This window comes from Lepisma saccharinum, chromosome 1, assembly GCF_977018435.1.
Source record: "Lepisma saccharinum chromosome 1, izLepSacc3.1, whole genome shotgun sequence".
Classification (NCBI taxonomy): domain Eukaryota; kingdom Metazoa; phylum Arthropoda; class Insecta; order Zygentoma; family Lepismatidae; genus Lepisma; species Lepisma saccharinum.
Window position 1 is genome coordinate 92,513,533 of NC_139229.1, and position 27,871 is coordinate 92,541,403.

At 38.4% G+C, this 27,871-nt stretch overlaps 1 protein-coding gene across 2 annotated transcripts; it reads left to right on the forward strand.

The window, feature by feature from the left end:
* Window positions 1–27,665, forward strand: RpL26 (ribosomal protein L26). Of its 2 annotated transcripts, XM_083118172.1 has the most exons (4): window positions 1–102; window positions 5,711–5,885; window positions 22,169–22,309; window positions 27,490–27,665. In XM_083118172.1, the coding sequence occupies exons 2-4, from the start codon at window positions 5,718–5,720 to the stop codon at window positions 27,622–27,624; spliced, it is 444 nt and encodes a 147-aa protein (XP_082974298.1). In that variant the 5' UTR covers window positions 1–102; window positions 5,711–5,717; the 3' UTR covers window positions 27,625–27,665. The 2 variants fall into 2 exon arrangements, with proteins under 2 accessions (XP_082974298.1, XP_082974304.1); XM_083118178.1 differs by lacking the exon at window positions 1–102.
* The last annotated feature ends 206 nt before the right edge of the window (window positions 27,666–27,871 follow it).

Genomic DNA, 27,871 nt, shown 5'->3' on the forward strand with positions numbered 1-27,871 from the left:
AGTTGGAGTTACGTTGTATAAAATACATGCGTCACATCGTGTTTATTATCTGTGGCGATTCTTTCTTTTGCTTCTGTCGATTTCCGTACGTGTTCCTAGGTGGTAAGGTCTTATTTCAAATATCTATTTTCATCTGTCCTTTCCGACTATGAATGCTACACATCAATGTCTTTTTCACGTTCTCTAGTATTGACCAGCTTGGAAATTTTAAATATATATCCTATTTATATGATCTGTTAACATCCACGTTAGCAAGAGAAAAGCTGATGTAGCCTATTCCATTTGTATCATTATCCCTCTGGTACGCATGGGGGGGAAAAAATGTTCAGAGCAACATTATTCCTGTTGTTTTTTTTTAAACTGCTATTTACGATGTTAATATTTCATATTATTCAGTATCCAGACTGCTTACAGCATTATTATGATGATACCTCTATTGATATTTTTGGATGAATTTAGAGAGATAGTATCTAATCTTTCTGTCTTGATGGTTTTACTTGCATTCAACTTCCTACATGAACAAAATCTATCGAAAGATTTGCATTGTTTTGCGGGCCGTTTACCCAATGTACCCCCTCGAGATTCTTTTAATCGACAAATTTCAATGGTTTACGTAATGTTAAAGTGGTTCCAGCTTTAGGATAGGACAAGGTATTAGTTTACTATTCTTCGGACACATTTCTTCATTTTTACAGAAGAAGCTACTTACCGTAATAAGTTCCTGTAGTATTGTCTAACATCGGGAAAGTGTATTCAAGTCTTTTTTATGAAAGTAATGTCAATTTTTCACATTACTAGTACTTGTTTATTTGCGTTGTCTCGCTTGCGTATGACACAGTATGGCGCTTACACCTTCGTAGATAATTGTGCATGTGTTTTGTTCATGTTCATGGGGTATCCAGTGTTTCGAACCGTGTCTGTGTTTACAATGAGATTTAAAAGCATAACGTGTCCTGGATGCTTGGTGAAGTTTGTACCGGGTGTGGAAGATCCAGTGGATTTTTAATTGAACATGGTATTGTGAAGAAAGGAGAGGAATGTCCAAAATGTGGCAGTGAATGTAAGCTACTCCTTAGAAGGAATGGGCTGTGGGTATATGCCTAATATGACGTGTCGTGGATGTGTGGTGAAATTCAGGTAAGTTTTCCATATCCTGGAAACGGATTTCTTCAAATTTAAAAGTTTGGGGCCAGTTTACTCCGGCCAATTTCTAACGTCCTTAAAAGGGACTCTATAGAAAAAGGCTGGGGTAACGATCAGATATACCGGAAACACATTTCTTGAAATTTACTGAAGAAAAAACTGGAAAGTACTTACGGAATTTAGTTCTTGTGGACTTTCTGAAGCTGGGAAAAGTGTTTTTTCGAATTGTGCAAGTTATTCGGCCTGTAAATATGGTATTTTTCGACATTCATGTATCTCCGTTGCACGATAGCTCGTGCCACCATTACCATCGACTCCGTGAATCAGTTCTACAAGATGATGTGTGAGCGGGATTTTTTTTTCCAATGTAATTTTCTATGTTTGCCTAACCTAACCTTCCGTGAATGGTTTGTGGATTAAAAACAATCATTTTTTGGTTAATAAGTTTTAGTGTAACAACCAGGTGGTAGTTTTACAAGATGACGTGTGAGCGTGTTTTTTTTTCCAAAGTCAATTTTCTGTTTGCCTAACCTAACTGAACCTAACCTTCCGTGAGTGGTTTGTGGATCAATTTTTGCTTGAAAACCTTTTGTGAATAGTTTGTGCAGCAATTATCAGTTCATAAGTTTGGAAACACTGCATATCAGCTGACGATAGACAACGTGAGTCAAAATTTGGCCGCCAATTAGCAACGAGAAATAAATACTTATAATGTTAAAAATAACACTTTTTTTCATTGGAAAAAGAGTAATTCCTAGTTGAAAAATGTTCCGCTATGCATATGAGGTAAGTAGAAATGAATTTTAATTAAAAATAAACGAGTTAAATGTGTTTCCGGTATATCTAACTGGTAGCAAAGCCGGGGAGCCGGAGCGAAGCAGAGCAGAGGGGGGCTGCAATAGCGGTTGGAAACGGTAGGTCAATTACACAGGGGCAGAGCCCGCAATCTGTGGGAAATTTTGACTCAAAAATTTCAAACGAAAAAAAAATAATTAAATTTCCCACTTATTTCGGGATGGATAGCCCTAAAACCATTCAAAGGAAGCTCCACGAAAGATTAAAATTTTCTTCTTAAAACAACGCGAAAAAGTTAAAAAAAAATTAGATCGGATGAGCTTTGTTCACGGGCATTTTTTGGGTTCCGAAGGTTGAAACACTGCATAACGATTGAAAATTGACAAAAGATAAGCATGACACGCGATTATGTAGCAAAGTGTACGTGCCATATTGTGTCTGAGGCAAGTGGAAAGGCTATGAGAAAGAAGTACTGGTAATGTGAAAAATTACAATGAATTTCGTCAATACAACGTTTATGCACCTTCAGGAATGTTCCGCGAAGGAGATACGTAAGTACGAATGTCAAAAATTGTGAAACGAAAAAATTAAAGGTGTCCGAAGGATAGTAATTTTTACAAAGCACAAATAGCAGATATTTGATCCCCAAAGAATGACCCACCTAAGTTAAAACGTACAATTTCAGAGTATATTCACCGCTTTTTGTTAGTAAAAACTGTTTGTATGCACATGCTAAAATAACAGGACGTACTTTACTTCACAAGAATGCATTTCCGAGAGCTAAAATCAACTGAAAACTTTCATGAACAACAAAATCTTCATAAACCATGCACATTCTCCAGGGGATACAGAGGCTCAAGGCTACCTGGTTTTTTTATTATGATAGTAGCAGACCTATCCTAATTCTCAATATTTCATAATCTATTCTAGATAATTTTAACCCTTCATTGGTATATGCGGAAACTAGACGCTCACATAAATTTAATGGGTTTTTTCCCCGATTGTTTTTCACATTGTCCTAGCAGAGATCGTACAGTTTTGGGAATCATTGTCACAAGAAATTTGAACCTACCTTAAAGTAATGAGCATTGCTTGGATTTCAAAAGAAAAGTTATTTGTGTTGAAAAAACAACTTAAAAATTACCTTACGCAATCATGCACGCTTCTCATTGACAATATATTTTCTGTTTACAAGCAACTGTAAATATCGTAGACTAGTGGGAATTAATGTAGAAGTAAATCGGAACCTTAGTAGAATGCATTTAGGGTCTTTATTTTAATGCTAAGAGAACTAAACCTGGCCTGCCTAAATTAACTACCCTACGGAAGCATATATTGAACAAACTCCAGAAGTAAATCTGAATCAAACCATGTTGATATTGCATTCGTAGCATGATGAAATCTCAATAAAACAAGAGGAATTTGGACCTTTTTTTTATCATGTTTCAATTTTTTACATTCATCACATTAAAAATAGCTTATCAATATTTATCCTTTGTTTAGGTAGGTTTTAAATGTACCCTATAAGAGCCATGGTTGTCTAGTCGGTAGGGTGTCCTGACTACCATGTGAAAGACTCAGGTTCCATTCCTGGGGTGGGTGATCTAAGGTTGGGATTTCCGGCCTTGTCCCTGCATGAAGCAGCTCTGGGGCGCACTCCACCTCAAATCAATGGATGCCTAAGGGGGAGGTAAAGGAGCAGCATGATGCTGATCACATCACCTCCAAAATTGCTGAGATTGAGAATGTGTGGAGTCCTACCTCCCTATCCCCTCAATGTGCCATGGACATGGGGAACTTTACCTTACCAATATTTGCCAAATACAATGTGTTCAATTTAATGCCATACCCATAGTAGAAACATCGGTAAAAATTTACTATCCTTCGGACACCTCTATTTTTTTGGTTTCGTCAATTTTTGACATTGATACTTACGTATCTGCTTCGCGGAACATTCCTGAAGGTGTATTAACGTTGTTTTGATGAAATTAATTGCAATTTTTCACATTACCAGAACGTCTTTCTGGTAGGTGTTTTTCCTTGCCTGAGACACAATATCGCGAGTACACCTTCCCACATAATTGCGCGTCCGGCTTCTCTTTTGCCAAATTTTTGACATTCGAACTTACGTATCTGCTTCGCGGAACATTCCTGAACGTGTATTGACGTTGTTTTGTTGAAAGTAAGAGCAATTTTTCACATTACGACTACCTCTTCCTCCTACCTTTCCGTTTGCCTCACACACAACATGGCGCGGACACCTTTGTAAATAATAACGCGTAGGAATGACGCATCGGCCTTCTTTTTTCTCGATTTTCAATTGTTATGCAGTGTTTCAACCTTCGGAACCCAAGAAATACCCATCGACAAACTTAATCAGATCTATTTACGAATATTTTTTTCGAAACCAATTTTTAACTATTGAAACCTTTGCGTGGCCCTACTAACCTATCCACGCGCCAATGGTTCGTGGGGCTAGCGCCAATGGTTTGTGAGGCTAGCGCCAATGGTTCGTGGGGCTAGCGCCAATGGTTCGTGGGGCTATCTTTTTCACTATTGAAACCTTTGCGTGGCCCTACTAACCTATCCACGTGCCAATGGTTCGTGGGGCTAGCGCCAATGGTTCGTGGGGCTATCTTTTTCACTATTGAAACCTTTGCGTGGCCCTACTAACCTATCCACGTGCCAATGGTTCGTGGGGCTAGCGCCAATGGTTCGTGGGGCTATCTTTTTAACTATTGAAACCTTTGCGTGGCCCTACTAACCTATCCACGTGCCAATGGTTCGTGGGGCTAGCGCCAATGGTTTGTCCACACCCGGCACAAACTTTACAACACACCCACCACACGTCATTCTCCAAACCCTCGATCCACAGTTCTAACTCTCGTCGCAAACGCAGGCAGTTCGAAACACTGGATATCAACAAAACACAATCACGACACGTCATGATAGTCGTCACGACGGTGTATGAAGGCGATGGTGTATGAAGGTGTACGAACTTCATGGTATACACAGATGTACGCGCCAAACGCTATCTCCGTCGGAGAATTAATTTTCAACGAACAACATGAATTTCAGCTCTGAAACATTCCCAAATCACACAAAACACCTTCCTGATGTTCGACAATGCTACAGGAACTAATTACGGTAAGTAGTTTCTTCTGTAAAAATAAATAAATGTGTCCGAAGGATAGTAAATTAGTACCGAAACATCTTGTTATGTTATGTAGTAAATTGGCACAGGTTATAGTTACAGTTTTTACATAAAGGTCAATAAATTTCATATATTTTTTGAAATATTAATTTGTGTTTTTGAGATTTTCCAAAAAAAAATAATTTTAGAATATTTGAAGATTATAATATTCAATAACCCATTATGTTGAACTTCAAATTAAAGCTCATGAAAAACAGAAGCAAGTGACGCCAATTTGGGCTCTCTAGGTCAAATAGTTTCTTATTTACGTCAACAATTTTTTTTTTTTCTTAACCCAAACAGTGCTCATTGGTTTAAGGAAGGTTCAGATTTTGTGTGACAATGATTGCCAAATTCTACGATAATTAGTCTTCCTACTAGGAGAATTTGAAAAGAATCATAGAACAATCAATTTAACACTATTGACATGTTAAAGCACCACATAATGCTCTGAGAATTTTAAATTTCCTGGAAAATTTGTTCTGATAAATGAGTGTTAACTCTGGCTTGTTTTGACAGTGTTTTTTATGTATTTATTTTTTCAAATGCTTATTTGTCATTTTACTTACTATTTAACAGTGTTAAAATGAAGCTCAACAAATTTGCTACATCCTCAAGGCGGAAGAACCGCAAGAGGCATTTCAGTGCTCCATCACACATTAGGAGGACATTGATGGGAGCACCTCTCTCAAAGGAACTTCGTCAAAAATATAACGTGAGAACTATTCCCATTAGGAGAGATGACGAAGTCCAGGTATGTTCCATTCATATTTTTTTGACACCTTTGTTTTGGGAATTTGAATCATTAGTGTTGCTATCCTCAATGCTCACATTGGCTGTATTTTTCCCCGATTGTGAAAATGTTGGGCACGGTTTTTTGTAGAGTTAGATTGATATCAAATTTTGGCTGATACAGGGTGGTTATAATTAAATTTTGCTCAGAGTTCTCTGGAGCCTGTTTGAAGCCTCGGATTGCAGTGCTACTTGATGTAGAGGTGCTGAAGACCATGGAAGGCAAATGCTGATGAAAAAATTCTAATTTTTACCACCAAGTGGAAATGTGGTGCTGAAGTAACCAGAAGTTGGACATGAAACACTTTATTTTTAGTTTGTCAGTACAGGTGTTAAATTTTCACGCCATGAACATGAATGACCCTTTGAAAGCATAAGAGGTGATCAATAGTCTCACGAAACATTTCACAGGATGTTCTTTACTGGTCACCAGATTTCAGCCACATTTCCACCTTGTGGCACAAATTTGAACATTTTTTTTTTCATCAGCATTTGCTTCCCCACAGTCACCATTGCCTCTATACCAAGTTTCACCATGATTCAGTGCTTCGAACAGGCTCTTCGAGAGCCCTGAGTAGAGGAACTTCAGTTATGACTAGGTGTGTGTAGGATCCTGAAAAGTCAACACTGGGTTTAGTGCTGGTGCATTCCAGCATCAGACTGGTGTAAGGAAGTGGTATTAAAGCAGAAAGGAAGTAGTGTTCAGGTTCATATGATTTACCAAATGCTTGCCTACTGCTTTTAACCTTCAGTGATCTGTTAACACTTGCCACGTGACTGTACAGTACACTGAACATTGCTCTGTCTGTCACAGTACTTGCAGGAAGTTTACCAGAACTTTTCTGTAGGACATTTATTTTTGTAGCCCTGTATTCGAGTTGGCCTATTCTAACTTGTGCAGATGAGTGAGTGTAGCCTACTTCATATGTATGATTTGGTGTAGCCTAACTTGTACAGACCAGTTAGTATATTCTAACTCTAACGAGTTGATGCAACCTGATTCGATCTCGATCGGACTATTTATTTTAGCCTAACATGCATCATGCATTTTAATTATGGATTTTCTTGTTTATAATATTGTAACCACACATGAGTACTACTATAGCCACAAATTTTCAATCTTGTGAGATATGTTTTTTCCACCCACAACTTGTACAATTAACACACCAATGCAGAACTCAATTTGATTATATAGAGATTTGAAATGATGCTCTTAAACCATTCTCAGAATGAGAGTAGGTTTAGCTCCTGGATTTCCTAATGATGATTAGGGTTTTCCTAATTATTTGCAGCTTTCCAAGATGTTCCCTCCTCTCTTGAAGAAATAATGGCTCTGATCATTTTCATACAAAAGTAATGTATAATCTGCATCTCACTAGAGTTAACACCAAAGTTATTTAAATATTATATTTACCTCATTTCCTACATTCATAATACAGAATAACAAATTGCATAAAGTAGGGTTTTCAAGAAAGCCTATGATTAACCCTTAGACGAGTTTTGACGCAAAATGCACGAACGACGAAGGTGTTTTCAGCGGGAATTTTAAATTTCCGCATTCTTTTACATACTTTTTTATATCTCTGGAACTAAGAACGCTAGTTACAAATTATAGCTCGTTTTATTCAGTACACATGGGGCTATAAGCAAGCCTATGGCATAAAAACAAAATTTTCTGTTATCGGTTAGAAGAAGAAAGAAAAATTGATTTTGTTTATCAAATTTGAAAATCGCAGGCTCCCCATTCAGCAGCGCCAGGATGTAAATGTGCAAAATTATACCTGTGGATTCCCCGATATGTTTGGCATTATCATGCAAATATTCAAGATACTTTGAGGAAAAAAATATTTTTCAATGCGAAGCACCAGAGTTTTTTTCAGCGGGATATTTGAAATTCCGCGCTCGTACAATAATTTGTTTTTACTCTGGAACTATAAACACTGGAGTTACAAATTATAGCTAGTTTTGTTCAGTACACATGGGGCTATAAGCCTATGGCATAAAAACCAAATTTTCCGTTATTGGTTATAAGAAGAAGAAGAAAGAAAGAAAAATTGATTTTGTTTACCAAATTTGAAAATCGCAGGCTCCCCATTCGGCAGCGCCAGGATGTAAATGTGCAAAAATATACCTGCGGATTCCCCGATATGTTTGGCATTATCATACAAAAAATCATGCAAATGTTAAAGATACTTTCTGAGGGAAAAAAATATTTTCCAATGTGAAGGACCAGAGTTTTTTTTTTTTTTTTTTCCACTATCGCTGTCTGAAGCCGTCAGAGTTGTAGTTGCCCAACGCTGTAAGGTCAGGATTGTTGTCATCGTCTGGTTCCGAATCCGTATCTAATGCACACAACTCTTCATCAATATCACTTAATGACAAACTGGGTCTTCTTGCCATCTTACACACCTATTCTCGTGTCGGAGGGGAAAGAAATTAAAAACTGCACAACACTCCACCATTGATCTATATAAAAAGACCCCACAAACAGTCCGCCACTGATCTGTATAAAAAGCAGACACGAGCGCACAGTCCGCCACTGATATATATAAAAATCAGACACAAGGGTACACAAACAGTTCGCCACTGCAAAAGTACACCCGACCACTTGTAACCCTGCAAAGACAATGAATTCGCCCTTCAAAAAGCCTTCCTGAAATGACAGCCACCAGCCCCTCTCACCATACTTTCTCCTCCCGTGGCCTGGATAAACACTTCATTGAAGCCAAAAATAGCATAACTTGGCTTAGATCCTTTTCCGACATGATGACGCCTGTTTGGAAGTGAACAAAGGCATCGTAAAATATTTTGTCCCAGGGACTTTGAACTCCCCCTGTGCGAATTGGCTGCCAGCCCATTATAACTGACATGTGAAAAGGGAAACCAGAAGATTATTTTAGTGCGTTCATTCCCTTGCTAGAGGAGCCTATGCGTATCCCAGAAATGAGAAAATAGCAAAAAGAAAAGAAAATATAGAACGTGATTTTCGGAGAGCTGACTCCCTCCCTCCATATAGCCGAAATTATATTAAACCTTGCTCATTGTTCATCACACACCTCATGACTCATGCAGAACTCAAAACATGTATATCTAAAGATAACACAGGCCTGCGAAATTGAAGTTGTTGAAAAATACAAGAGACGTGTTCGCTGAGTTTTATCTTCTTGGGTGTGCTGATTTCGAAAATGACCTCCATTTTTTCCATCACGTCAGGATTTTTTGTAAAATCGATATCAATATTTTTGCTAAAATACTATGTGAAAAGGAATTTTCGCGAACAATTTTGCATGCACTATCTGGCAACAGTGGTTTTGATCCATTTAAATCTATGTAAAATCGATGCTTGGTGATGCAAATTGATTTATTGGCAATTGATTTTATTTTTTATAGGTTTAAATGGAAGAAAACCACTGTTGCCAGATCGCACGAGCCGCCTCTGGTCGAGAAAAACACAAACTTCCCTTGCGTTTACACTTTTTACATCCCATTATGGTGAAGTTTCTAGAAAAAAGCACCAACGTATTATGTTCATTTGTGTTTGTTAAGGTAACGTACATAAAATAGACGATTGACCACGAGGAGCAATGTATGTGTACATGAACGTTTGACACAAATTGTAAACTGAACAAACAACAAAACCAAACACAAACAAAGTTTATATTTACGTACGTACCCTTTTGCCTTTGAAACTTCTTTTTCACGTTCTTCGTTTATATGCAATCTCAGGCCTCTCTCGTGTTAACATCCAACAGTAGTCGGCGAGCATGTTCTTGTCCCATCGTCCTTGATATTTGTGCTCCATATGTTTAATATCTTGGTGGAACCTTTCACCCTGTTCTTCGCTGACTGCTTCTAAATTTTCGGGGATATAGTCCACATGTGAGTGAAGGAAATGTAGTTTGACACTCATGGAGCAACCCAACGCTTGAAATTTGTCCAGCATATTCATAACAATTGCTTTATATTCAGGATCCTTGTAATTCCCCAGAAATTTACTGACCACATCTTTGAAGGCAACCCATGCTTCTCTCTCCTTTGTTGTCATGCTAGTCTCAAAGTCTTTATCCTTCATGAGCTTGCGGATATCTGGACCAACAAAGATTCCCTCTGTCAACTTGGCTGCGGATAAACCTGGAAACTTTTTGCACAGGTATTTGAAACAATTGCCATCTTTTGGAATAGCCTTGACAAATTGCTTCATTAGACCTAATTTGATATGCAACGGGGGTAACAATACTTTTTTTGGGTCAACTAAGCTGTTCCGAATCACATTCTTGGTGCCTGGTTCAAGATTTTGTCTTTTAGCCCATTCTTTCTTGACCCAATGTTGAGTCTTTGCACGGCTCTCCCACTCACAAATGAAGCATGGGAACTTTGTATATCCACCTTGTTGACCAAGAAACATGGAGATAACTTTCAAATCACCGCAAATGGTCCAACTGTGGTCGGCATATTTTATTTTGTTGAGGACGAGAGCCAGGTTTTCATAGCGTTCTTGTAAATGTACCGAGTGTGCAACTGGTACAGATGCATACTGGCTTCCGTGATGAAGAAGGACAGCTTTCAGGCTTCTTGTCGATGAATCTATAAACAGCCTCCATTGATCTTTATCGTAGGTGATATTAAATTTGCTCATCAATCCGGGAACATCAGAACAATAGACCAGGTTCTCCGCTTCCTCAAAGTTCTGAACAAAGTCCTTTTCTCGATTCCTGTACCAATAAAACGTGGTTCCTTTGGCCAATAAATGTTTTTCTTTCAATCTGGAGCCCAACAATTCAGCTGCCTCTTTCGAAAGGCCCAGATCTCTAGTCAGATCATTAAGTTCAACCTGAATCAACCTGAGGTGAATCGCCTCCAGAGGGCTTATAATCGGTATCGGAGCCTTGGCCGTCTGGATGTTCCGAGTCTGAAGACACTGAAGAGATGACTGGTAATTCAGTTGGAGGCAAAGGCACTGGCACATCAGGTCCATGAGGAACGGGGCATATGGCCGATAGAATGTTCTCAGGATAAGAGATTAGCTTGTGATTTTTTCGTTTATACCCACGGACATGGCAGGCACAAAAGTAACAGTCATCACAGTGGTTTCTCGGCTCCCTCCATGTCATAGGAATTCCAAAGCGTAAAGCAGTCTTCTTTCCGTTGAGCCATAAGCATAGATCATTGAGACACTGCACACACACTTTATGAGGAGCCCACGATTTGTCCTGATCTCAGAGTTTTATGCCAAAATACGAAAGATAAAGTTTTCTTACATAGTTTGTAATGCTCCTCATGCGATGTTTAAGAGCACTATATTCGCCGCATATGTAACAAAAGTCATCTGGCACATTTTCACAACGTCTCGAACTCGAAGCCATGGTTCACGAAACGCACAGAGGAAAACACCAGTTACAATTGTTTTTGTGATGGAGTTTCCACTTGTCACTGTATCAGCGCACGCACGACACTACACATGAAAGACAAATTGAGACTAACTTACAAATTTCCACGTCTTTTATCTTACTAGGAACATGGTAAGTACATGATCTGCTGGGTTAAAGAGCGATAAACTGAGTCCCCCATGAGGACATCTGTTTTATATCGTTTCTGCTGCCTCCAGACAAGTCGCGAGAATTCAGTCTTACGAATAACACGTTCAGGATCAATCCAGATAAAGCTCGACACAACTGGAAGGTGACTGCCGATTACGCTGGCTTAGCAAGCGTTCCTGCACAGTCGGCGAACCAAGATAAGGATTTGCGCGATGCTATTGGTCGAGAGCGATTGCGACGGGGAGGGAGGGACGTCGATGGGGGGGAGTCACCGAGGGGTATCGTTTCACCACGGTAGAATGATGGTCAGGCAGGGAGGAAAGATATTCCATGCCTAAACAACATATTAATGGTAAATGTTCATACAAATCCAAGTACAATTAAATTTTTCAAGAAAACGTGACGTGATAGACATTTTATTTTATTTTTTTTGAACTCGGCTCCACAAAATACATGAAGTTCACCTATCACTTCCCTTGTATTTTTTTCATCGCAGGCCTGTGTAATCAGAGTCACAGTATGTCCAAAAAGTCAGATACTACACGCAAAAGCATCTTGTCACCTATAGGTGACAGTCCGTCGTTGGCGTAAATACCAGCTGCCACCTATAGGTGACGGGCCATCATTTAAGGGTTAAGGTAGTGGAATTAGTTTTACATTGTTGCATAATAATATTATCTTCCATTTTTTTGTGTTTTAACCAAGACACACACACTTTTTTTTATATAATCTTAATACTGTTTTAGTCCTCATCAGATGATTTTGCATGATTGTTATTACTCACTTGACTGCTTGAAACACTTAAAATGTCCAAAGAAAAGTAAATGTTAATATAAATCCAAAGATCTACTCAAAGCAAGGGATCCCTGGTGGAATCATGTGGTTGGGATCACACTTTAAACTTTAGGTTCTGGCCTGTCTTTGTAGCAAAATTTTTCATTGTTGTTAAATGTTGCGATTTCAGTTTTTCGCTGCCCCAGAAATTCTTGCCAGTACGTTTTCTGTGGATATGTGTGTGTGTGCCTAGATGAAAGCAAATTAACAGACACTGTTACCTTAAATGAGTGAAAATCCATAGACAGTGCTTCTGAGTTGAAATCTCTTTGGTCTGTACGCACCTTGTTTGCAATAGGATCCAGATAAGTGACATCCAGTAGCCATGGTGCCTGAATATTTTCACATGGCTCCTGATTTTCGAAATTGGTTGGTTTCCCCCCCCCCTTCTTTTTTTTGTTTGCTTATTGAGATTTTCTTTAAATAGTGAGTACAATATGGTAACTGCATAGAAAAGCCACTCCGGCACAAGAATTAATTGATTTTCATCCAATCTTGTATTGATTAATAAATTAAATGTTTTAAGATCACATTTCAAAATGTGTAGTTTTATCATGACTTTCTTAGCTCATAATTGCAAGCAAAAAGGAAAGGTGGGGGGTTGCTTCTGAGAAAACTGTTCTGCCACCTGAATTACTGCATTCACGCATGTATAGTGCGCACCCTGTGTTTGATTGGTAAAAGTGACAAAAAATTATCATCTCGTATATAATGCTCAGTACAATCCAGTTTCAAGAAATGGCTTTCTTAGTTGTAGGTTGTAAAGCTGTTGCTATGCCGATCAACAGTGAATGGCATCATACATATTCAGTGAGTCACTTGTTGCTATGTGGACCAAGGGGAGAATATTCCCTTGTCTAAACTATAAGTAACCAACCCACGCCACCTCCCCCCCCCCTCCCTCCACTGTGGTTAGCATCCCAAAGCTTTCACTCTTTAACCACCTTATTTATTCTGTAATAGTAGAAAGCGAGATCAAAATTACGTTATGGATATGCAGTGCTCAGGAAGTTATTTTCTATTATTTCTCTCCCAACAAATACTGCTGATATCCATCCCATGTCACAGAAGGTGCTAGCTTTCGTTGGTGTCGCAGAATATTACATTACATTACAAAGTGAAAAATTGTGTGAAATGGCCTTCAAAGTTTTATACGTGGTTTTGCTCATTCCTTCTTTACTTTTTCTCAAAGAACTACAAAATATATACTTTTTCTTCCCGTGACTAATGTAATATTTATACGAGGCACATTCAGGACCTTCCAAATAGCAGCAGCACAAGTTTTCTTCTATTAAGCAATTTACACACTCCATGTGTGTCATATTATTTGGCCAGTAATACATTTTAATTTTTATTATCTCTTTCCTTGTTTTCTTTCATCCAAAGTACCATAAAAATCAGAACATTCCTTCATTTTGTGATGAACTTATTTCAACTGCATTTCACATTAGTGTTGTTATCTTGAGTAGAATACTGTTCCTATATTCAGAAACTGCAGGATTTAAGCTTTACAATGATATATATAACATTTTAGGGTTCCGTAAACATGAAAAATCAATGCAAGTGTCACAAAACCATGGAACGACCCTGTACGGTTTCATGTTGGCTGTCTGAATTATTCCGTACATAATACACACCACAGTTTTTGGGGGCAAAAATTTTGGAGAAAAGTGCGCATTATACATGAGTAAATACGGTATTTCTAGTTTTGTTTTTAGCGGATCCTGATCACTGTGTTGTATAAAGCCAGTTGTAGACGTCTACAACTTTACAGTGGTAGTTTTTTTGTCTGACAAGGGCCTCGCCCTTGTTTCTTGAGACACAGTGCAAAGTGGGAATTGATTTTTACAAGAAATTGTAATTTTTGAGAAAAACCAATGGATTGTCAAAACTTCGAGTAATTGTAAATTTGTCACTCTAAGTACAGTTCATGTTCTCCGGTCAAATTGATTCCATGGACAGAATGCAGCAATCGGAGAAGGTATCTTGAGGTATGAAGTGATGACGTAAACCATTCTCTGAATGAAGCAGGTAGAGCTTCTGGTTGTGTTAGCAGTGGTTAGGGTTTTCCTAATCATTTGTTGCACGCTTGAATGTTCCCTGCTCTCTGGAAGAATATTATGGCTCTGATCATTTTTAGATGAAAGTTGCAAATTTTTTTTAAGGAGTGGCTCACTTACTGAAAACACAATTAGATATTATGATACTTAGAAACTTTTTAACCAACTTTTGTTAAAAATATTCACTGTGCAAAGTGGGAATCGATTTCTACAAGAAATTGTAATTTTTAAGAAAGACCCTTGTGGATTTTTGTCAAAACGTCGAGTAATAGTAAATTTCAGTCACTCTTTCCCTGCTCTCTGGAAGAATATTATGGCTCTGATCATTTTTAGATTAAAGTTGCAATTTTTTTTAAGGAGTGGCTCACTTACTGATTAAGACAATTAGATATTATGATACTTAGAAACTTTTTAACGAACTTTTGAACTTTTGTTAAAAAAATTCACTGTGCAAAGTGGGAAGTGATTTCTACAAGAAATTGTAATTTTTGAGAAAGACCCTTGTGGATTGTGTCAAAACGTCGAGCAATAGTAAATTTCAGTCATTCTAACTACAGTTCATGTTCTACTTCAATGTGGAATGTGTCAAAACATTGAATAATAGTAAATTTCAGTCACTTTTAAGTACAGTCCATGTTCTCCTGTCAAATTGACTACATGGTCAGAATGCAGCAATCGTGTCTTGAGGTATGAAGTGATGACGTAAACCATTCTCTGAATGAAGCAGGTAGAGCTTCTGGTTGTGTTAGCAGTGGTTAGGGTTTTCCTACTCATTTGTTGCACGCTTGAATGTTCCCTGCTCTCTGGAAGAATATTATGGCTCTGATCGTTTTTAGATGAAAGTTTCAGAAATTTTTTAAGAGTGGCTCACTTCCTGATTAACACAATTAGATATTATGATACTTAGAAACTTTTTAACCAACTTTTGTTAAAAAAAAAATCACTGTGCAAAGTGGGAGTTGATTTTTACAAGAAATTGTAAATTTTGGGAAAGACCAATGTGGATTGTGTCAAAACGTCAAGTAATAGTAAATTTCAGTCACTCTAAGTACAGTTCATGTTCTCCTGTCTCCTTTAATGTGGATTGTGTCAAAACATTGAATAATAGTAAATTTCAGTCGCTCTTAAGTACAGTCCATGTTCTGTCAAATTGACTACATGGTCAGAATGCAGCAATCATGTCTTGAGGTATGAAGTGATGACGTAAACCATTCTCTGAATGAAGCAGGTAGAGCTTCTGGTTGTGTTAGCAGTGGTTAGGGTTTTCCTAATCATTTGTTGCACGCTTGAATGTTCCCTGCTCTCTGGAAGAATATTATGGCTCTGATCGTTTTTAGATGAAAGTTGCAGAATTTTTTTAAGAGTGGCTCACTTACTGAATAACACAATTAGATATTATGATACTTAGAAACTTTTTAACCAACTTTTGTTAAAATTCACTGTGCAAAGTGGGAATTGGTTTCTGCAAGAAATTGTAATTTTTGGGGAAGACCAATGTGGATTTTGTCAAAACGTTGAGTAATAGTAAATTTCAGTCACTCTAACTACAGTTCATGTTCTTCAATGTGGAATGAGTCAAAACATTGAATAATAGTAAATTTCAGTCACTCTTAAGTACAGTTCATGTTCTCCTGTACAGTTCATGTTCTCCTGTCAAATTGATTCCATGGACAGAATGCAGCAATCGTGTCTTGAGGTATGAAGTGATGACGTAAACCATTCTCTGAATGAAGCAGGTAGAGCTTCTGGTTGTGTTAGCAGTGGTTAGGGTTTTCCTAATCATTTGTGGCACGCTTGAATGTTCCCTGCTCTCTGGAAGAATATTATGGCTCTGATCGTTTTTAGATGAAAGTTTCAGAAATTTTTTAAGAGTGGCTGACTTCCTGATTAACACAATTAGATGTTATGATACTCAGAAACTTTTTAACCAACTTTTGTTAAAAAAAAATCACTGTGCAAAGCAGGAATTGATTTTTACAAGAAATTGTAAATTTTGAGAAAGACCAATGTGGATTGTGTCAAAATGTCAAGTAATAGTAAATTTCAGTCACTCTAAGTACAGTTCATGTTCTCCTGTCTCTTTCAATGTGGATTGTGTCAAAACATTGAATAATAGTAAATTTCAGTCACTTTTAAGTACAGTCCATGTTCTCCTGTCAAATTGATTCCATGGACAGAATGCAGCAATCGTGTCTTGAGGTATGAAGTGATGACGTAAACCATTCTCTGAATGAAGCAGGTAGAGCTTCTGGTTGTGTTAGCAGTGGTTAGGGTTTTCCTAATCATTTGTGGCACGCTTGAATGTTCCCTGCTCTCTGGAAGAATATTATGGCTCTGATCGTTTTTAGATGAAAGTTTCAGAAATTTTTTAAGAGTGGCTCACTTCCTGATTAACACAATTAGATAATATGATACTTAGAAACTTTTTAACCAACTTTTGTTAAAAAAAAATCACTGTGCAAAGCGGGAATTGATTTTTACAAGAAATTGTAAATTTTGGGAAAGACCAATGTGGATTGTGTCAAAACGTCAAGTAATAGTAAATTTCAGTCACTCTAAGTACAGTTCATGTTCTCCTGTCTCCTTCAATGTGGATTGTGTCAAAACATTGAATAATAGTAAATTTCAGTCGCTCTTAAGTACAGTCCATGTTCTGTCAAATTGACTACATGGTCAGAATGCAGCAATCATGTCTTGAGGTATGAAGTGATGACGTAAACCATTCTCTGAATGAAGCAGGTAGAGCTTCTGGTTGTGTTAGCAGTGGTTAGGGTTTTCCTAATCATTTGTTGCACGCTTGAATGTTCCCTGCTCTCTGGAAGAATATTATGGCTCTGATCATTTTTAGATGAAAGTTGCAAAAATTTTGTAAGAGTGGCTCGCATTCTGAATAACACAATTAGATTTCAAGATATTTAGAAACTTGTTTAACCATTTCACCAAAATTAATCCATTTTGAAATGGATTCATGTAAATAAATTGAGCAAATAAATATGCATTTTGGAGATCATATAATGTCTCTACATTGCAGTTGCAATTGATGGATAATTGAGCGTATAAGTCTGGCGAATTACATTTTTTGGTGTTCCAAGAACACATTGGGTTATACTTTCATTGATTATTTTTTTCATTTTGAGAGCAAAGCATGTGATGTTTGTTTCCTGAGAAGTGCCTATACTGTTGCCAGTTCCTTATTGCATGGTGTTGGCTTACGATTGATACTTACCTTCCTTAATATTAAACATTAATATGTTGTATTAATGAAGGGAAGGTGTTCCTAAGAATTTTAGGAAACTCTGTCTTAGATCTCTTGGAGGTTACAGTTTCTGAAATGAAGAATTGCCTTTTTTTTTCACATACTACAGTTGAAACTAAATTTTAAGTTTTTCACGCATCCAATGTGAAAAAAAAACTTGAAATTCAGGAAATTGGAAAATATAGAAAAATTTTATATCATTTTTCTATGGTCAAATTTTATATCATTTTGCTATGTTGGGACCATCAAGATTGAATGTATGCAGGAAAATGGAAAATCCGAGAACCTAAAATCAGGGTTCTACTGTACTTGGGTTTTAGTTTTGAAGTCCACTTTATGCACAAAGAGGCTAATTTGGACTGAACCTGCCGTTTAAAGTGGGATCCAGCAGGGTTTGAACCTGGAAGCCCTTGATTACAAGGTGACAATGTTATATAGTGCTACTTGAACCATATTTCAAGTTAAAAGGTTTTGAATTGTGTGAGATGTACGTTATTTCAGATTAAATGGGCAGAATATTTTTTTATAACTTGTACAATTAACACAGAAGTCTATGAACTCAATGTCTAATTATGCAAAAATATGAAATGATGCTTTTAAACCGTTCTCGGAATGAGAGCAGGTTGAGTTCTTGGATTTGCTAATGGTGATTAGGGTTTTCCTCATTATCTGCAGCTTTCCAAGACATTCCCTCCTCTCTTGAAGAAATAATGACTCTGATTATTTTAATACATAACTTCAAAAATAATGTACTGAACTAATTACATGGTGATGTGCATCGCACTTAAAGCAGTAGGTCTATTTGGGATTAGCTTATTTGGACACATGCAGATATAAAGATTACATCTTTAAAATAGTGAAAGCAAAGGCATCATTACCTTTGAATTATTGATAAGGAAGGGATATGCTGTATGTGATACATGCAAGGCACTCAACCTCATGTTTATGATATGTTGTAAAAGATTTGTTGAGCATAGTGGATGCGTGGGAGGTCTTGAGAGAAAAAATAGCAAGTTGCGAGGTTTGAGATTGAATCTAGGTATGTCCAAAGATTACCTAGTTCTAAAAATGCTAGGATTCAGAACCAGGTGTCAAGATATCATAACTGTACATAGGACCGGAATATTTTAAAATCTGGATCCGGCCATCCCTAGTTTAGTACTGTCTGCATTCATTCCATGTTGAGTAGTACTTGAACCACAATTTTTAATACAGTATTAGAGATTTTAAATCATGGGATATTTATTTATTTCAAATTGATTGGCAGTAAAAGTATGCTTTTATTTCCAACTTGTACAATCAACAAACTAATGCATGAAATCAGTGTAGAGATTTGAAATGATGCTCTTAAACCATTCTCAGAATGAGAGTAGGTTGATCTCCTGGATTTGCTAATGGTCTGCAGCTTTCCAAGATGTTCCCTTTTCTCTTGAAGAAATAATGGCTCTGATCATTTTGTTTCTAAAAATCATTTATAGATCTCTACAGTGATGATTTTATTGTCTGACAACCATGCTTTCATAGGATTGCAAACCATGAAGCAATAGTTGTAAGAAATTGTGCGTAGAAATTTTATGCCTAGGCATATTCATCCCAATCTATCAGCCAACTCACCGTCTCCTATACACACTTGGCTTTAATACCATGTGAATTACATCATCAGATTAAGTAAGTGACACAAAAGAGGCCTTCATTTTGAAACTAATAAAAGTTGCATTTAAATTAAGTATAAAAAGGGTATGAGTACTGAGAAAAACAAATGGTGAATCATGTCAAAAGTTTGAGTAATTAAAAATTGCGGTCACTCTAAGTACAGTTCATGTTCTGTGAATGTGAGTACATAGACAGAATGCAGCAATCAGAAATTATCGTGAGGTATGAAGTGATGACGCAAACCATTCTCTGAATGAAGCAGGTAGAGCTTCTGGTTGTGTTAGCAGTGGTTAGGGTTTTCCTAATCATTTGTTGCACGCTAGAATGTTCCCTGCTCTCTGGAAGAAAATTATGGCTCTGATCGTTTTTAGATGACAATTGTAGGAAATATGTATGGGTGGCTCACTTATTGAATAACACAAGTAGATTTTATAAACTTTTAACCCATTCATCCAATTGAAATCTCCTATGGAATGGTTTTGTGTGAGTGAACAGAATTTACATGAAGATGTGCAAATTCAAATACATTTCAGAGAATTGCTATAATATCCTTCACAGCATTACACCTGCAATTGATTGTTCCTCTCAAATAATTGGGCAGAATTGTCTGGCAAATTAAATCATTTTGTGTTCCAAAGGACAACTACTTTATACTTTCATCAATGGATTTTTAAATTTTGAATGCAGTGCAAAACGTGAAGTTTATTTCCTGAGTAGTAGTAGTAGTAGCAATTTTATGTACGTATGCTGTTGTCAGTTCCTTATTGCATGGTGTTGACTTATGATTGATACCTTCATGAATAGACTTTTCACATGTGTGGCTTTCAAATTTGCCATTATGTACAAAAATAATTGTAGCACAAGAACTAATTGTCATACAGAGATGGAATCTTTTTTTCTTTGTTTCCTGTCCAGGGGACAGGTCTCTTAGAGGATGTGCAGTTTATATAATTTCCTGCCAGTAATGACAGTTTAAAAATCGAAGAAGAAAAATTGAAATTTTTGACAAAATTTTTTATTGAATATACCCCTGTTCACCAAAGTGAACAAAAGATGTAGAATTTAGCAGTGATATATTTCTACAACCGTGCTAAGTCAGTTGAAAATAAGTGGATAATTTTTTTGGGGAGGAAGAGGGGGGGGGATAAAACAATAAAAGCAGCTTGTAGCCATCTTATGAAACAAGATTTTTGGAAAATTGCTTCTAGCAATGAACCCTATGGATGCTGAATGCACAAATTTGAAGGAAAGCACAATTAAAGACCCCCTCATGGTCAGTGGCATGCCCAGGATTTTCGAAAGGGGGGGTTTATGTATACTTTTTCTTGGTAGTCAGCCCTCATTTTGTCATATTTTGCTACCTTTGACGTTTTTTTTGTAGGAATACTGGGCGAAAGGAGGGGTGTTATAACCCCATCCCCCCCCCTTCGGCATGCCACTGCTCATGGTCCCTGGTTGCCACATGCTAGGGGGGAACAGTTAGTAAAGTATGCACAGTTGTATACAATCAAGCAATTTATTGTATTCTATCTAAAATTTCTACAGCTAAGCACAAGGGTGTGTATGAATGGTCCATACAGCATGTTTGGAAAAAATTGGTTTGGTTTAGTGACTGGAAAAATTTGTTTGGTTTAGTGACTAACTTGTCCATACATTACAAATTACGTAACTGTTTGCATTCTATGGGGAACTGTTAAAAATACTATTTTTGCCTGGCCTTGAAGCACAATTTTCACTCAATGTGCCTTCACATTAAGTCCAAGCACACCATGTTTTGTTCCAGCATCCACAGCTTATAGGGGCCCCACTGCAGTCATGTGAAGTTGCTAGGCTACAAGCAGCTATTGTGACAGAACCAGGATGGCCTTATTTTCTTTAAAAATGCATGATTTCCTTACTCTACCTTAACCTCTGTAACGTGTATGTAATATATAGACATATTCTCTGAAATCTCATCTTTACATTGATGTACAATGCACATCACAATTATCATAACTGCAGTCACAATTCAAAAATGTCCTCATTGTGATAGTAAAATCCAATGCTATCTCGTAGGTTTTTTTTGGACTCCATTTTGCTCAGTTGTGTGCTCATGGTGTCACTACTAATATGGTTTTGTTTCACAGTTATTTCTAATCATGTTGGATGAAAGGAAGGGCATATCAAAACTTGACTATTAACTCTAAATAAATAGTTAATGTGAATGATGATCAAGTTTTGCACATACGTGTGGCAAATATGCATTGGAAACTACAAGTTCGTTGGGAGAATTAAAACGTACTTTGTACCTTTATTACGTATTAATAGCATTGATTATGGAACCAAGTGGTGTTTCTTAATGAGAGTGATTAAACACGACTTGCATGTAAAAAGCAAGTTCTGAATTGCTAGTGAAACTATTTTGAATAATCTATCTGTAAAGTAATTAAATCAACAGGTATTAAAAATAGTTTTGCAAGCCACAGTAATTCTCATTCCATACCCATGATTGGATTAATAGGTCCTTAATATGCAAATTAGCCAGGCACTTAACCAGGAGATGCCACCGGTACATCCAGGGGAGGGGGGATATGTGTCAAAGAGAGAAGTATGTGTAGAAATTCTCATGATGTAAACCATTCTCAGAGTGACATCAGGTAGAACTCCTGGATATGCTAGCAGCAACTAGGGGTTTCCTAGTTGTCCTAGATGTTCCTAGATGTTCCCTGTTGTCTTGAAGAATTTGTGGCACTGATTATTCCAAAGTATGAATATCTTCATGAACTTTCTCCATTCCTCTATTTATAAATTATTGAAACTCACTTTTATCTTTTTATATATTTTTTTTTGCAAGGTGATAAATTTTACTTAGTTGTGTTGTCGATGTGTAGTGTTTGTTTTTTGATAAATTGAATGTTTGTTTTAGGTTGTTCGTGGTCACTACAAAGGACAACAGGTTGGGAAAGTTGTCCAAGTGTACCGAAAGAAATTTGTGATCTACATTGAAAGAATACAGAGAGAGAAAGCCAATGGTGCAAGTGTTTACGTTGGCATCCATCCATCAAAGGTAAATTTCAGTTTCTAAAAATCTAAATAAATATATGAACCCCACAAGCTTTAGTGTTGCAAACAATGTTTCAAAGCTTGCCTTGTTTTTCATAAGTTTATAAATATTTAGTTACTCATGCAAGCAGTCAAATCAATGCAATGAGTGTAATGGTAATGCTGTCACCTTGTAATCAAGGGGACCCAGGTTCAGTTGCTGATGAAGGCACATTGTACAAAGCGTATTTGGAAAGTAAGTACTGAAAGGGTGTAAAAATTAAAGTAAAATAGTTTCGTTTCTTTTTTTATTTGTATTGCATTCTACAGACCTTAAACTAATTTTCTACGTAGTTTCCACCATTGTTCAAGCATTTGTCGTAGCGTGGCACTAGTTTTTGTATCCCATCATCATAAAATTTTTCCGCCTGTGACGAAAGCCATTCATGCACTGCTGCTTCGACGTTGTCATCCTTGTCGAAACGCTGACCAGCAAGAAACTTCTTCAGATGAAGAAAGAGATGGTAATCACTTGGTGCCAAGTCAGGGCTGTTGGGGGATGAACAAATTGTTCCCAGCCAAATGACGTGATGACATTTTGAGTTGTTGGGCCGTATCCGGACAAGCATTCTCGTGAAGCAACAGAATGCCTTCGCTAAGCACTTTTGTTTTGAATTGCACGACTCAGCCGAATTAATGTGTCACAGCAGGAATCTTTGTTGGTGGTCTGTCCTCTAGGCAAGAATTCAATTCTTGCATTGAGAAAACAAATCAAAGACCGGACTTCACAGTCGGCGGGCTGATTGATTTTCTTGAACATTTCAAACCTTCAGAAATCTACGAAGAAAAAGCATGACCTGCTCCCATGCATGTCTGTGGCTAACTAACGGATGAAGGACATCAGCGAGAACTCACAAGGTCGTGACTGCATCGCTACAGCAGCAATATTTGCAAACGGTACTTACTTTACGAATACGCCTCGTACAATGATTCAGTTCCAACCTTAAACTCTAGGCCTATTACCTTATCTGAGAGTTACCTTGAAAGTTAGACTAAAATTTTGACCAAAATAAAGCACTTTTGTGATTCAGCTGGTTTAACATGTGACATTCCCCCCATTTTTTTTAAATGAAGGACATTAGAAGAACAATTTTACAGAGGAAGCATTAGTTCTAGTAAAATAACTACTGTAATGATTCCATTGAGATTGAACTGCGGTTCAAAAAACTATAAAAAAATGTGATTTGATTCAAATAGATTAGCTTCTTCCACATACCCGTCGGATATCTTTAGATATAATTTTTATTACATTCAGAATGTTTCAGTGAGTCTTGATTTTGCCTCAACATGCAATTATTGTTATGGTAGTACATGTTGTTTTTCAATAAATGCATTTTGTTCTAATACCTGCATACTCAACTTATTATTTTTTTTTAAAAAAAAAAAGGTAATGGAGAAATTTCCATAAGTGAAATCTAAAAACTATATACAGGGTGTTTCTAAAGGTCGTTTACAACGCTTGGGAGGTGATTCCTCACACGAAAACAAGCAAAAAGTCTAAGTTCCATTTTTACGACTGAGGCTTCGTTTCCGAGATAGGAGCCTCGCAAAAGGTGACAAAGTGAACGTCACACCTGACCTGGACGAATACTATAACAGATAGAGAGGCGGTTCCAAGGGAATCATAAAGGAATCGTATGTGCTCAGTCCGGAAGTCACTATGAAAAGTTCACTGCACGCATGCGCAATGGAGTCCTCAAAGGAATTGGGGATTTCCAGCAAGAACATTACATGGAAAGGGTATGTAACGCAGCAAGAAGGACCGTGACAATGAGAAATGCGTTAAAGACAACACATCCCGACCTCAAACATCAAAACATGAGCACCGAACACAAAATCCGAAAAGTTGAGCACGGTTGCATACCCCAGTTACACGCGAGGAATGAACGAATCATGTCATGTGGCATACGAGAGACACATTACTCCACCAGGAGGAGGGAAAGAAAAACACATTATCAGGTGATTGCGACAACGTGTATTTTTACACGCGACAACTACGTAATATCCCCCCCCCACACACACACAACAAACAACAAATGCTACAATATCTTACGCACAGACAGTGCGTGTCACTGTTCACCAACTGAAGATGTCACTTTCACCACACAAAGGGGGTGGGGAGCAATACCAAGAGTGTTCTCACTGAGATTTGCCGAGGGCAATAATCACAGACGGTTTTCAAAATGTCTGCCATTCACTTCTACGCAGAGATGACAGCGACATTTCAAGGATTGTCGAGTACGAGCAAACAAGCCAGGTGTATCTGCTACCATCGCGGCGGCGACGTTGATGCGACAACGAGGTCCTCAGCTGATGTGACAGGTGTGTCGTATACGAGGGTTTTCATTTCTCCCCAGAAGAAAAAATCGAGAGGGTTGAGATCTGGCGACCTCGGTGGCCAAGGCACAGGCTCATCCCTACCAATGAACCTATTGCGAAACACGTCATGCAGGAAATGTCGTACATTACAATCGATATGAGCTGGTGCACCATCGTGTTGGTACCACATTTCTTGCCGCAGTGCCAAAGGTACGGTCTCCAACAGTTCAGGCAGAACGTCACTAAGAAATGCATGATACGTGCGACCATTCAGGCGAACAGGGAGAATGTATGGTCCAATTAAATGATCATGTACTATCCCGCACAACACATTCACTGAAAACCTGTGCTGGTGATGGGCCACAAAAAGTGCATGTGGGTTGTCAAAGTCCCATACATGACTGTTTCTACTATTGAAGACATCAATCCTGGTGAAAATGGCTTCATCTGTCCACAATACGTTTGCCCCGAAGTGAGGGTTTGTGTCCAGATGATGCAACAACCATTGGCAAAACTCCATACGAGGGCGAAAGTCACGAGGTAACAGTTCTTGTACTTTCTGCAGTTGAAAAGGGTGCATTCCTTCCTCTGACAACACTCGCCAAACATTCACATGAGACGTGTTTCGTGTCCGAGCGAGCACGCGCGTACTAGTTCCAGGATGTTCTGCGACCGCTGTTAACACATCTTCTGCAAACTGATGTGTGCGTATACTTCGGGGTATTCCAACTTCTTGCCGCGGTGGTAACACTGACCCTGTTTCACGCAGTCGATTGTCCACTACCTGAAAGAAGGTGTGAGACGGTAAAGGTCTATGTGGAAAGTGTTCTCCATAGAGACGCCTTGCCTTGCGGCTATTACCACGTGCCTCCCCATACATGAGATGCATGTCTGCTAGCTGCTGGGTCGTATACGCAGCCATCTGTGTAATAGGGAGCTGGAACTGCAAAGTATTGTTTTTGTTTAACACTGGCACACTGCACAAATTGGCCGTATCACCGTACGAACACCACAGACCAATTGTTGCGATACTTCGACTTGTCCACTCCACCACGTCAACTTCTTTCAATACAACATACTAGTACTCTTCAATGCGTATGACAACCTAGAGCGAACTGCTGATCACATCCCAGCACCTGCAACACGACTGGAACGACTGCCGGAGAGAACCAACCCTTCGAGCTCCTCTCGCGGGAACAGCAGTCATGAAGGTCAAACGTAGACTACGAGAGCCAGACTTGCCTGTGCAGCGCTTCCAAAACTGGTCTCTTTTACGTAACAATGATCGCGTGCGAACACTTTTGGTATTGCTCCCCACCCCCTTTGTGTGGTGAAAATGACATCTTCAGTTGGTGTACAGTGACACGCACTGTCTGTGCATAAGACATTGTAGCATTTGTTGTTTGTTGCGTGTGTGTGTCGGGGGGGGGGGGGGATATTACGTAGTTGTCGCGTGTAAAAATACACGTTGTCGCAATCACCTGATAATGTGTTTTTCTTTCCCTCCTCCTGGTGGAGTAATGTGTCTCTCGTATGCCACATGACATGATTCGTTCATTCCTCTCGTGTAACTGGGGTATGCAACCGTGCTCAACTTTTCGGATTTTGTGTTCGGTGCTCATGTTTTGATGTTTGAGGTCGGGATGTGTTGTCTTTAATGCATTTCTCATTGTCACGGTCCTTCTTGCTGCGTTACATACCCTTTCTATGTATTGTTCTTGCTGGAAATCCCCAATTCCTTTGAGGACTCCATTGCGCATGCGTGCAGTGAACTTTTCATAGTGACTTCCGGACTGAGCACATACGATTCCTTTATGATTCCCTTGGAACCGCCTCTCTATCTGTTATAGTATTCGTCCCAGTTAGGTGTGACGATCACTTTGTCACCTTTTGCGAGGCTCCTATCTCGGAAACGAAGCCTCAGTCGTAAAAATGGAACTTAGACTTTTTGCTTGTTTTCGTGTGAGGAATCACCTCCCAAGCGTTGTAAACGACCTTTAGAAACACCCTGTATATTTGTCTACCCCCTCTGTATATTTACATGGTGGTGATTGTTGGTAAACAAGTTTTATGTGGAAAAAGATACAGTAGAACCTCTAATTTGTGTTTTTCAGGGGGCCTAGTTGAAAACTTAAAATGCAGGAAAATGTAAAATCAGGAGAAAACGTTATAGCATTTTGCTCTGTGGGACCATGAAGATTAAATGTAAAACTGAGAACGTACTTGTTTGAATAGTTTTATTGGGGGGGGGGGGGATCAAACCTCTGTGTCTGAAAGGTCGGGAAAATAATGAAATCCAGATGAACCAGATCCCTGTGCTGCAGAAAGTTGATATGAGGTTGAAGTATATTTTTTACCTTCAAAGTTGATTCGCACATGTTTGAACTCTTGAACCTTAACCAGGTACTGCTAAAGGTAAGGTGCTCCCCTGTGCTTAGCACCACGCCATGAAGGCATATAGGGGTGTGGGGATAACGCCCCACACTTTCTTGATCCGGTCATGAGTGTGGGTGATGTGATCAGCATCATGCCCCTGACCGACTTTACCCTCCACGGTTTCCCCCAGGTACCCATGTCATTCGATGCTGGGTGGGTGCCGGGGCCGCTTCCTACGTTAGAAAAGTTCCCAGATTTGAACCGGCCGGGGATCGAACCTGGGACCTTGAGCATGGTAGTCAGACGCGTTACCGACTGAGCCACCGTGACCACCAGGTACTGCTTTTATCCGAATAGGAATGTACACAATATTGTCTTTGTTTCTCATGAATGCAATTCTAATACTGCTTCAGATGTGTGACATGGTATTGATAAATGTTTCTTCTGCAGGTTGTCATTGTGAAGCTGAAGATGGACAAAAACAGAAAGAACATCATTGAAAGGAGAGCCAAGGGAAGGTTGGCTGCTCTGGGCAAAGACAAGGGAAAATACACGGAAGAAACAACTGCCATGGAAACTTCATGAAAGTCGATGTAAAGATTGGAAAATAAAGTTATAAATAATCATGGAATATATTTTAATGTACCAGTAATTAATGTGCATCCCATGGTCGACATGTTTTTTCAGTATTGAAAAATAGTATGTATGTGAGGGGGTTGCAGCCCATGTGGATGACTGACCTTTTAGGCAGAGTGGTTTAACGATAGCAATCAAACAAACCCATGTGAATGGTCAGGAAATGCCATCCACTACACCAATTCAATATTGTATT